The sequence below is a fragment of the Doryrhamphus excisus genome, chromosome 2 (genome assembly GCF_030265055.1).
Source record: "Doryrhamphus excisus isolate RoL2022-K1 chromosome 2, RoL_Dexc_1.0, whole genome shotgun sequence".
NCBI classification, from domain to species: Eukaryota; Metazoa; Chordata; class Actinopteri; order Syngnathiformes; family Syngnathidae; genus Doryrhamphus; species Doryrhamphus excisus.
In genome coordinates this window covers 18,180,006-18,192,849 of record NC_080467.1, presented here as the reverse complement: position 1 = coordinate 18,192,849, position 12,844 = coordinate 18,180,006, and the positions used below count along the sequence as shown (strand labels likewise).

The 12,844-nt window shown below is 40.1% G+C and overlaps 1 protein-coding gene across 3 annotated transcripts in view; it reads left to right on the top strand.

Moving 5' to 3' along the window:
* cntfr (ciliary neurotrophic factor receptor) overlaps positions 1 to 12,844 on the top strand; it is a 229,259-nt gene that overhangs the window by 212,031 nt on the left and 4,384 nt on the right. For all 3 annotated transcript variants that reach the window (XM_058050889.1, XM_058050882.1, XM_058050875.1), the window contains 2 exons: positions 6,485 to 6,553; positions 7,278 to 7,398. In XM_058050889.1, the coding sequence (XP_057906872.1) occupies positions 6,485 to 6,553; positions 7,278 to 7,398 (190 nt within the window). The remainder of the gene's footprint in view (positions 1 to 6,484; positions 6,554 to 7,277; positions 7,399 to 12,844) is intronic.

Here is a 12,844-nt window from a genome sequence, read left to right as displayed (position 1 = left end):
AAGTTAAAATACATGAAACTAATAACACAGGAGGGTACCAGGAAAAAAAATGCTAGTTTCTCACAGGAAACAGGAAGTTTGACAGGTATGCTCTGGGCTACACCGTCCTCCTCCCCTTTTTGCACTTACAGATATCACGCTTATGCCACGTCTTCCCATCTCAGCCATCATCTTGTCATCCATCCATCCATCCAATCCATCTATCCATGCATTAAGCCAGTTATCTAAGCCTCCGGCCCTCAAGACATTCATCTGTCTCTCTGGCTGCACATGATAAATGTCTAGACCTTGATTGGGGAAAACATCCCATCAGAAGGACACCGGCACAGACACATCGTTTATCAGCTGCGTCCATGCTATCACATGTGAAAGTCATCATCATTTAGCTTACCTCTAGAAACATATCAAAGAATATGAGTTTTTCTTTACAGTCTTTTCCAAACAGTGAGTGTTTCCAATGCACCAAAATAATCTATCTTAAGTTTGCTCTCTGGAGTTTCTTTTCTCCGCACAACACTGGCTGAGTTGTCTTGCAGCACTTTTAGCTCAGGATCATGTCTTATCAGCTTCTGCTTTTATCATACTTTGTTTTGAAATATCAATCCCGCTGGCCATCACACAGAGAGTCTTAGCTAGTCTAACAGGCGCGTGTCTCCACAAAGCACGAAGTATGTTGATGCTCATTATACAGCATAAACAAAATGGACTTTATTTTGTAGTTTTTACTTTCTAAGTCAGCATAATACAAGTTTCTCATTAGTGGCTTTACAGTGTGTGCCTCTTATCCCGCATAATTCGGAAATTCATAACCATTATATTTCACCACTTTTTTGCACATCATGACATTTACCGCACCCATATCCATTTCCATTTTCATTTTTATTATACTTACACAGTATAAATAGCACTTTATCTATTTTTTATTGCATTTTTCTTTTTTTTTTTCTTTCAACATACACACATTCACTGCATGCGCTGTTCATTACAATTAGTAGTAGTATTATGAGTACTGCTTCCCCATAATGGACACCCACAAGTGCCAAATACAGTGGAACCTTAGTTTTCAGAAGATTCATTTGGCATACAAATGGCATACAATAACCAAGAGTGGATAGTTGTTCTTGGAGTCATCTTCAAGTTTGGACACTATACACAGATTCCAGACAAGGAACCATCTTTATTATGTGTGGGTGGCAATTTTGGTCATACAATGTATACAAAACAACAACAACAACAAATAATAAACAAATAATAAACAAATAATAGGCCATCTTCAACCACAAAACATGATTTATTAATAAATGTATATATATTTGATTGTGATAGAGTGAAGCTGCAAAATTTGACGTGCAAAATGCAGAGGGTTTACTGTATGATGTTTTGGAGAAACGCTGCACAATAAAAAAAAATGTTATCGCCCTTGACATGTTCCTGTGTAGCATTTTGGAAAACCAGACTTGATGCTGTGTCAACTTCTCAACTTGCACAAAACTCAAAAGATATTTTTGACCTGCTGGAAGGTTTATCTCCCTCTAACAGTAATTGCTGCCTTGGTGAATTGGGGGCTTCAAACAGAGAGAAATAACGTCTAAGGAATATCCCCCGGACCTGCCGTTTGTGTGCGCACACATGTGCATGTATACGCCGCTATATGGGAGGGTGCTGGAAAAATGGGAGCTGTCAGTCAACGTAATGAGACCAAGCTTCTCAGTGTAAGCACACACATACACCCACCGAGCGGCATCGGGCCAGTGGAAGTGCCATATAATTGGGTTTCCTTTCCAGGACAACAGACATGCTCACTGGATTAGATCTGACCACCGACGCCAATTCCCTCCATGTCTCCCTCATGCTGCTTTTCCATCTTGATTTAACTTTCAATGCGTCTTTTCTTTTAAATAATTGATCCCTAATCTTCTACCTTTATCTGGTTTATTTGCTGTTTTGCTTATCTAATTGTCCTTTTCCTCCTCTCCGACCTTAGTACACCAAAACTTGTATGGCTGTAAGTACAGTGCAAAACACTACCCCGGGCTTCCTTTTGCATGTTTTCACAGCATTGTTGTAAAAAGGAGATGAAAAAAAGAAGTAAGGGGTCACTTTCTTTCTCATAGTTCCTGTGCAATCTCTGAGGAATGTTCACATTTCCTCTGTGCCCCCTTCTTTGTCTGGACGTGTGTAGAAGCTTTTGGCCAGCGTGTGTACGTGCATGTGTGTGTTGTGAGTGTGTGGGCCATTCCCTCTTTATTCTTTTAGACGGGACTACATAGGATTTGGCTCAGGTCTGCTATGTTCGCAGAGATTTCCTGTCAGCGTTCTTCTCGCTCAAAGTTCTCAGCCAATCACCTTCAAAGCTTCAGAGATAATGATCCTCTCTCTGAGCAAGAAGTCTATATACAGTGGTACCGCAGTCCGTTCTAAAAGGTCTGTCGAAAACATTTTTTCCCTTAAGAGGTAATACAAATCTAATTAATCCTTTCCAAGCACCTAAATATGAGCACAGTGGAAATATTGAAGGTTTAACATGCACAAAACAATGTGAAATACATGCTCAGTTGAACTTTACTGCAACTTCACTCACTTTTTCTTATGTGTCTCTTATGCATTCCCCTTGCAAACGGTGTGAACTAGGAACCTTTGTAACCGCTGTGTTAATTTACTTTTACTCCATATTTTTGTTTTGTGAACTTTGACACCGTCATGATGTCACTTCCTGCCTTTCGGGCGCGCTACTTTTTCGCCTTCCAGACTGCCGAGAAGGAGGTATGTTGGACGGTGGCAACGATTGTTAATTGTATTAAATATGAATATGTTGGGCATTTCATTCCACTTTGTACAGCATTTAAAGACACCTTGTGAAAGTTACTGCTGTTATTTAAGGTAGTTTTGAGGAGTTCGGTTTTTATGTGGTTTTCTTTTTATAGGAGACGTGTGCTGTACATTTTGTACGTTGTGCACAGGTATGTGGGTCCCCTATTTTTATTTACTTTGTATAAAGAGTTTCTTAAGTCGCCTTTTGGACTGCAAAAGAGGAGGAGACGTTTGCAAGAGTGTTGACGTTGCTGTACATTTTGTATGTTGTGCACAAAGAAACTAAACGCCCCCTCCGGTTGGCGAAAGATTTGCAGCTTTCCACCTCGTCATTCACACCAATACACAACGCAGAGTTTAATTTCAGCCAGTGTCAGCGCAGACCGGCAACACCTCAACATCACAATCCTCTTCAACAGATTGTTGTACTCTGCTATTATTTATTTCTTCAATTTCTCATCTTTTATGCAGCCATACTCAATTTTAAAAAAAACCCAGTTTGAAACACTAATAAAGACGTGGTGCGTTTAAACGCCTCATCAGCACACAGGTATAATAAAGATGATTAAAGGATTCCCTGACTGGAATCTTGTCAAAAGTGTCCCAACTCTAAAATAACCACTAACCACCAACATGCGCATACTTTTTTTGGACAGCAATGGTGGCAGCTCCAATATGTAATGTCAATAACAGTAATAATATAATAATATCGCTGTAGCTTAGTTAATATGCAGACCACATTATGTAAATGGGGAGTTTATATTTTACGAACGCAGGGATAACACATTAGGATTGGGAATGATGGTCCAAATTCCAAACAAGTGCAGTTTTCCTTTAAACCCAAAAGTACCATTGTCACCATCCTCTAGCAATTCTCATATGAGTACCTACCAAAAATAATCAGTGTCTTTGCTCGGTTCAGTTCAAACTCCAAGATGACATTTTCTTCATAAAATAAAAAACAACAAAAAAACCTTGGACCCCGGCTGCTCTTCCTGGCTTTGTAGTCCCATATTCCTGCTCACATATGCTGTTTACAATGAAGCAACATACGGTGTTTATGCATGCAATGAGGAAATGTCTCCAGAGTGAAGATATTTAGAGAAGATTACTGTCAAAACAGACCATTCGCTGGTCAATTCGGCTGGGAAGATGTTTTATCATCATAATTAGCATATACTACCTTGGGAGTAGTGAAGCGAATCAACATGATGTGTAATGGGTAAATAGTTTTTGTTGGCAGCGCCTTTGTTGTTTGCACCCATATGCCGCCTTCCTTTGGGTACGCACTCTTTATGGATGGTGAAAAGCCACATTTTATTACTTTAATTGCTTAGTTGGTACAAAAGGTCGGCCCAAGAGACACCAACGTATGCATCAGAAAGCAGCAAGTAAATATGCTTCATTGCAGCCTTGTTCCCACAAGACACACAGAGTAAGAGATCTGCCTTTTTTCCTCCTCCCCTATCACCCTCTTGGTGATATTATTGCTGCTCTCAGTGCCCCCCATGTAGCCACTTAGCAACATATCCAAATCTCTGGAAAGGGCTCACAATATAAATACTTTACTCGCCATAGCTTGCATACAGATAGACTTTGGGTGTCCAGAACATTAGGTACACCCATGCATAGTTTTGCGAAGACATACTTCTCTAGTGTGGCTGAGCTTTCCTACGTGATTATTTTCAAGAACTGTATCTGTACACATCCAGCGGAGAGTCTTGCAGAACTGCTGAGAGAAGCTGTGGTTACGCTGCTTGGACTAGATGTAAACAGCAGAAGGCTCAGCTCCGACGGCTAAACACCGGTCTGCACACATCCAGTACACACACAGTATATTGTACACACATAGTATACAATACACCAAGGTGTGTTCACAGCGCACATTATGGAACACGGGCACAGACACACAGTCGTGAACACGCTCAGATGATGTTGTTAGTGCATTCCACTAATTAAATTAAGCCTGTAAATACAACGCCGGGTTTTGCTGGAAAAAAAGTCTGGGAGTTTCCTTCCAAACAAAGCGCGTAGGCGGGAGAACGTCGCTGTGAAGATCAAGGCCACGCTGAAAACACAAGAGGTCAACCTTGTCATGCGATAAGAAGGGAGCTTATTTGAGCCGAGCAAGTGCTCTGAGAGGCTGCGGATGTTTAAAGAATTGTCCTATGAGCTCATCGGGAATCAAACAACAGTGGAATGTGATGGTCATGTTGCTGGGAAATGTTGTTTTTCTTTATTTTATTGGTTGTTTTTACAGACTTCTCACAGAAATATATCCATCTGTCTGTTGGCTTGCTATTTTACATTTTCTACACCAATTTTTTCCAAAAGGTCAGAAGAAAAGTCCATAGGAAATCATCAAACCAGACACCCAAATAGTGGAATAATAAAGTTGTAGAAGACTTCATGCTAAATGACGAATGGATGGCGTGATGGAATCACACACTTATTTCCCAAAATGCTGGCACTCGCAACTTTTTTTGGCCCCATGGTGGGCTATTTAGCAATCGCACTCAATAAAAAAAATAACAGAGAGTGCTTTCTTTGGGCACTCGATTGAACATTTTCAACACAAACTGAGGCGTACGAAAGCCGGTATTTGACATGCTGTCCAACCAACACACCAACTTGTCACTAATGTAGTCCAGTCGAAGATGCGAGGAGTTCATGCCTCGTTAGTTCTAATCCGCTGGTGCAGTTGTCCGGGCGTATGTTTCTTGTCTGGGTGGGAGTCTGCAGAAAGCATGTCACTAAATCATTTAATTTGGCTTCAGGAGACGAAAAGTCGGCACCTTTTCTCTCACTGTGTCAAGATGCAAGCCAAAGGCAAACAAACACACACATGAACGCAGCACTAACCGTAAATTACAACAGAGCAGCAAATCAGAAATGCATGCACTTTCAAGTGACGGACAAATTTGGTTTAATCTGCTTCCCTCGCTCTGCCTTATTTTGTTATCAAATGTGTCACCGACGCAATAGCTTTCCGCTTTAATTGTGATTTATGCTGTCGATGCGGCGTGCGAAGGCCGCCGGGGGCATCAGAGTTCAATCATTTCAATAGCCAAATATTATTCAAAAATGCTACAGTGGTGATTCATGCCTGCAATAACAATGAGAGGCATGTTGTAAATAAATAAGCGCTCAATAAAAATTGTATCCAGCACGACTGAGCTAATATAACCGCCATAAAACATTAAAGGTAGAATTACAACGCCCAACCCATAATTTATGGCCAGCACTATAGGTAGAAGGAAGGAGCTGTAAGAGTGACTTCCTGTGGACTCAGGAACTCATAAATTACACTTTACCAAATACATTTTAGACTTCATGATGCTGCAATATTTCCTATCTTTGATGTCATTTCCAAAATACAGCAAATTCACTCGCAAATAAGGAGCAGCAATATGTAAATTTCCCACTGGGGGCCCAGAAACACTTGTTACCATGGCAACTCTAACCCCACACCCTCTACTTTAGAGGTCTTGGTGGACGAGGCTAGAGAATTCTCATCTTGAGGTAGCACAGTCACAGTATTGGTTCATGTAAACATTAGTTTTGGTGACAAAAGTGATTCTTTCATACCATTATATTATGAATAACCATTACATAATATTATATTATGAATAACTGCAATGGTCTACTTTTTTCTGTCCTGCTTCATTTTCAGGTGGAGCTATCTGACAGCACTTCCCACACCATCACAGACGCCTACGCTGGGAAGGAATACATCATCCAGGTATTGGAACATATATCACCTACGGGCAAAAGTATTGGGACACCTGGCTATTTCACATGCTCCAAAGACAGGATACAGTGCATCTGTTCAAAGGACATTGATAAGGTCATGGTTCATTCCATAGGGGATTTGATTGGTTGAGTTCTATGGGTTAGCTTCCTTGTAAACATTTCTTTATTTGTGTGAAGAGCCGCCATTCTGTGCTCAAAGACAAAATAAGTAGGTCGTTTATTGGTAGAAAACCCATCTTATGTGCCATACATTGCGAAAGCTTGACTTGCACAAAACGTAAGGAGTGTCCATATACGGAGTGAGAACAAACCAAACCAACAAACAAAACAACAAACCAAACCAACAGCAGCTTATTAACTCAAATGCGGACCTCACTCACGGTGCAACCAAAAATAACATAGCCTCTGAATATGCTTATACACAAATATACATGCAAAACAATGCTATTTTATGCACATGTATAACCTACAAGGTATGCTGGGTAACTTCCAGTTCAGTGAGTGTGCATGTGGATGTGTGTGTATGTTTTGCGTGCTATTTTTGGTTGGACCGTATGAGGTGTTTGATGTCAATAGTGACACACCAAGCACTACTACTGAACTGTTTTAGTCGAAAGGAAGCAAGTAAGTAATAAGTCATTGATTTCTTGTCCTTCAGATTGGCCAAATAGCAAAAATCACCTGTCAACTCCTCGTGTGTTTTTGCACAACAGGTTGCTGCCAAAGACACAGAGATCGGCACATGGAGTGACTGGAGCGTCGCTGTGCATGCGACACCCTGGATTGAGGAACCAGTGCAGACCACCTCCACCACCGATATGGAGTATCTCACACGTAAGTGCTCGGCCCCCCTCCTCCGTTCGCTCTCCGCTGCCTAAAACTCGCCTGATGTAACGCTGTTTGCAGATTTGTGCTGCATTTCCTGTCTTCTCATCTTCCCAAGTTCTGTAAGGCAAAACAGCAAGCAGGATGTCATGCAATGATTACCGTACATTTTGGCTCATCTTGTGGCTGATTTTGAAAAATAGTATTATCAATCAAACAAGCAATCCTGGTATGCACAACAGAAAGCCTCATACAGGCATTCAGGCTTTATTTGCTCAGTACATGCTCTGATTCTAATGTTCTAATGTTTTCTAAAGTGTTAGATGTTTAAATGTTTAAAAGTATTAGTATTAAAACCTAATCTTATTATTAGGTTCAGGAGTGTCCAAAGTGCTATTTTTTATGTAAAGAGATTGAAAAAAACAGCCATAATTTTAGAAGGATAAAGTCAAAATATTAAGTAAAAAAGAAAAAATAAATTTTATTGGCAAAAAGGTTTTTTTGCCAAAGACATTTTTCAAGTTGTAATATCATGAAAAAATTTTTTATAATTATAAGTTATAATTTTGGGCGGCACGGTGGTCTAGGGGTTAGCGCACAGACCTCACAGCTAGGAGACCAGGGTTCAATTCCACCCTCGGGCATCTCTGTGTGGAGTTTGCATGTTCTCCCCGTGCATGCGTGGGTTTTCTCCTGGTACTCCGGTTTCCTCCCACATTCCAAAAACATGCTAGGTTAATTGGCCACTCCAAATTGTCCATAGGTATGAATGTGAGTGTGAATGGTTGTTTGTCTATGTGTGCCCTGTGATTGGCTGGCGACCAGTCTAGGGTGTACCCCGCCTTACGCCCGAAGACAGCTGGGATAGGCTCCAGCACCCCCTGCGACCCTCGTGAGGAAAAGCGGTAGAAAATGAATGAATGAATGAGTTATAATTTTTAGAAAGTGAGGTTGCAGAAAAAAATAGAATATTTTGTGTAAATATTATGGGGAACATTATAATTACAAGAAGAACATGTGAAATGGTTGGAAAATAAATTTTTAAAAAGCAGAAATGTAAAACAAAGTATAACAATTTGAGGCAAAATAATTCCATTTTAGTGGCATAGATGTGAAATATTACAAAAATATGTATATATCTTTTAAGACGTAATATGAGAAACAAAGCAATTCAAGTTGTAGTATTTGGGAAATTAGATTGGAGAAAAAGTTATAATATGTGAATAAAGTCATAAAATAAAAAAAATGTACAAAGATTGTTAAAGAAAAGTTTTTGGAAAAATATTTGGAAAATGTAAGACAAAAAAAAATCCTAAGTAGCAGAGACAGAAGTTCATATAAATAATAGACTTATATCACAAAGCTGAAAAGCAGCATATTTCCATGTGTTACTTTACCCAATATCAAAGTGGGCCTTGCATCCTTTCATTGTGTGGCCCTCGCTGGAAAACAATTCGACCCCCCTGCTGTAGTAAGATGTGAAATGCAGTGGAAGTATTTCTTTTAAAAAAAACTATTTCTAAATGGAAATTCAGACAAAGTCCAGGGTCAAAAATGTGGTGAGGAGCCAATGTTGAGTTTACAACCTTCAACTTTATTGATTTAATTCTCCACTCCACGTTAACTGTGCAGCGCAACCACCATAAATTAGCAAGGACATCATTTCCTCTAAAATCCCCCTAAAATGTTTTCATTCAATCCATTACAAGATTTCCTATTCACAGCCTGCTTTTTATTGCCACCCATCAATGCCGACATGGCTTTTCACAAATGCACTCTTTCTGAGCAGAATGATTCTTTTATTTTTACGCTTTTCAGGCCTCACTGAGGCGTGCTTGAACTTCATTGTGGGAAATACACAAGAGAAGTTTTACTTAGACTATTAAAAGCTCAAACAACTTATGGATGGAATTTGATTTCCGGAGAGTGGGAGATTACTGCAGAACACTTCATTGTGTTCCCTTCTGAAAAGCTGTCCTCTTTGCACGGTCTTGATGGGTTTATGGTGTAATGATGCCCCCTGTTGGTCACCAGAAGGACCTCACGCTGCAGGTTCGAACGGCGCTCCAACATGACATGTTGGGAAACACACAAAACACAACCTAAACGGCAGAGACAGACAAGGTGGCTTTCGCTAACACTCCCACACATGCAAACACACACATCAGCATATGATCTCACTGCCTCACACAATCACACACAGACTCACACATTGGGAACATTGTGTGACCACTGGTGTTCCCTTGAGAAGAACAGGAGGTCATCAGGATTCTCCTCGTGCTTCTTCTTCTTCTCCTCCTCCCAGCTGATGCGTCTCCCTGCTCCCTGCTCTCTCTTCACGCTTTCTTTTTTTTTTTTCTCTCTTGTTTATCGATCACCATTTTGCGTGTTATTACTGACTCCACATCCATCTCCAGCCTCTTTACAACTGTTACATTTAAGATGATCGATTAAATCTGTGCAGGTGCTATCCTTGCCGTTTCCACAGATGTGTTACAGAAATGTAACATATTATTATTATTATTATTATTATGGAACTTGCATGTGAATGCTGGCGCCAGATTGCTATGCTGTACTCACTGTCGAATCCCGCACCCAAACCCTGAGGACTGAAATGCTGTAGCTAGCATGCTATCTGTTAGCATGCTAACACCGAGCACGATAGCGCTTAGTCTTAAGTATATACCTATTTAAACAGCATGCTAGTAATGGTAATATTCTAGCTGTTAGCAGGCTACCTCTTATGTAAGTGTATACCTATAATGGTTTAAATGCTAAGATGCTGACTTTAATATATTAACAATGCATGCTAGCTGTTAGCGTGATGAGACCTTAGTAAGTTTATATCTATTAAAATGGCATGTTAGCAATGTTAACATGATAGCTGTTAGCATGCTAATACATAGCATGCTTAGTCTTTAGGTAAGTTCATACCTACAAAAATGGGTTAAATGCTAAGATGCTAATGTTAGCAGGTTAGCATGCTAGCGTGCTCATTGCGGTTGAGCAGTAATTTAATGATAATAAAGTAGAAATATTAGCATAAAGTAAAAATAAATTGTAACATGACGAAAACAAATCAGAGTATAATGTTACACTATGAGGAAACAAAATTGATGTTCGCAGTAATCTGTGCTGTCCGCTATATAAGTTGTAATATCACAAGTAAAAAAAGCATTACGAGCATAGCGTGACAGTACCATGAAAAAAAAAAATCACAGTAATTTTTACAATATCAGTAACAAAACCAAAAAAAACATAAAGCACAAAGCTGAGATGCAAGGTATTTTTTCTTGAACTAGACATAACTTAACGTATCAATATGGGTTGGTTTCCAAAATGGAAAATGTGAAGGTGGTAAGGTATTAAGGTAAAGTATGAAGTATTAACATTGGCCAATGTTTCCTGACTGCACAGCCTGGTGGCTAACAAATGGACTTCCTCTGACATCCGCATCGATTGAGACCAGCAACAGCGCTACCTTCATTTCCTTACCATCTTTTTTGCCCCAACTTTGCCTTTTTCGGCTTGTTTTCTTGCCTTCACGCTTGAAATAGTACGCCCCCTCGTGCCTCATGGGGATGAGGTGACGTTGGCGGCATGTTGCACCCGAGCGTGTGCGTGTTCTGCTTCTCATTTCACATCAGCGAACTGACAGACAGATGAAATCTCATCCTCGGCGATGGGACCATCGCTCAGCGGCCGCATGCCATTAATGTGGAAAGCAGTTTGGTCGAGGCTTTCAAACGTCACGGGCGGCCTCCGTGCCTCACCCTGTCACCAGAGACACAAAAGTGGACCGCCGCGTCTGATAGCTCCTCTTCCATAGCACTTTGTGTCTGCTGCCATTTACAAATGAGTAGCTGCCTTCTCACAAAAATATACCCTTGAAACCTAAAGGAAATATGCAATGTACTACGTATGTGCTGTCATGGAAATATGGCTGTTGGTGATATACTATTTTCATAAAAATGACACAAAAGTTTGAAAGGAATTTTGCCTATCAACCATAAACCTTATGTTATGTCTCTTTTATGTGTGTTCTAAAGATATAAAAACTGATAAAAAAAGAGACAACTGCTTTGCAATGTGAAATCAATGCACCCAGGAAGGAAATTCCGTTAATGCTTAAAAATGACCAAAATACGGCAAAATGTACCTGGTACATTACATGGTACTGTACATGGTCACAGCATGGATATAAAACCATAGAACCTTGCCGGGGGGGTTTTAATAGCGGTCTCTGTAGGTGGAATAGGTGTGTCCCATTACGTGCAGCTGTGAGCGCTCTATTTTTATCAGTTTGTATATCTTTAGAAAAGATCTCACACAGTGTGTGCAGTTTATCATAGTGCAATGCAGTAACAGCTGCATCCTTGTTGTGCACAGCATTAGCCCTGACTGACAAGTGTTGCCCTCGCCGCAACTCAACATCATTGTATTTGCCCAACTGTGTGACAGATTAACATAATTTAAGATTTAAAAGGCTCACTAAGAGGCTCAGGATAATTGCAGATCCCCCACTGTGATTTTGTGGCTTATTGTCACCATAAATACAGCGGATTAACGCCGTTCTCATTTATTTCCCCTTGCACGCATGCTTTATGAATCTGTCACTTTTCTTCTCATGTGACTTTTTCTTCTCAAGACTCATTTCCTGCACATCATCGACATCAGCTCTCCTCTCGTCACAGGCGTGTTGCATCCATGTTAACTCCGTAACAGCCATCTCATTATCTTTGCGTCTTTTTTTTTTTTTATTTTCAAAAGAGCTTTACTGCTGACGGGAAGTTTATTCTGGACAAGTTTCTCTCGCTCTCTTTAGCGCTCCCCATTTCACACCTGGCTGCTTCCCGCCGCTATCTCCTCACGCCGCATTGCTCTGCGACACTCATTAAGTAGAGGGAGGGAGAAATTATATTCTATTTCCATTCGCCCCTCCAAATAAATGATTTGTATTATTATTTGGTCTGCTGTGATGCTTGTGGGGAGGTTTAGAAGAAGAGCAGCTGTCGTTCCTTCAGCTCATTTGCGAATAATGTGATTTTTTTTCAAGAAATTCCCAAATGTGCCCACATTTTCCCATTGAAAATGAATGGGCCATTTTTCAAACCTTCATCATAAGGCGGTCAGGGTTAATGTAAGCAATGCTAATGTTAGCATGCTTTATAGCACTCAATATTTCTACGAGTTCTACTGGTTGAAACAGCTACTATAGTAACGTTACATGTAATGTTACTATAGCTATAGTAACGTTACATGTAACGTTTACATTAGCATAATAATATTTTAGCTAATTTCATTGATGGAAACCTAGCACTGTATCATCTCTGACAAACATTAGCTTTGCGAACATACTAACATGATCCTAGTAGCATTTTTTTTACATTGACAGAAATATTAACACTTTCCTCTACCATGCAGGGTGAAGAAGTAGAACTCATAGAAACATTTA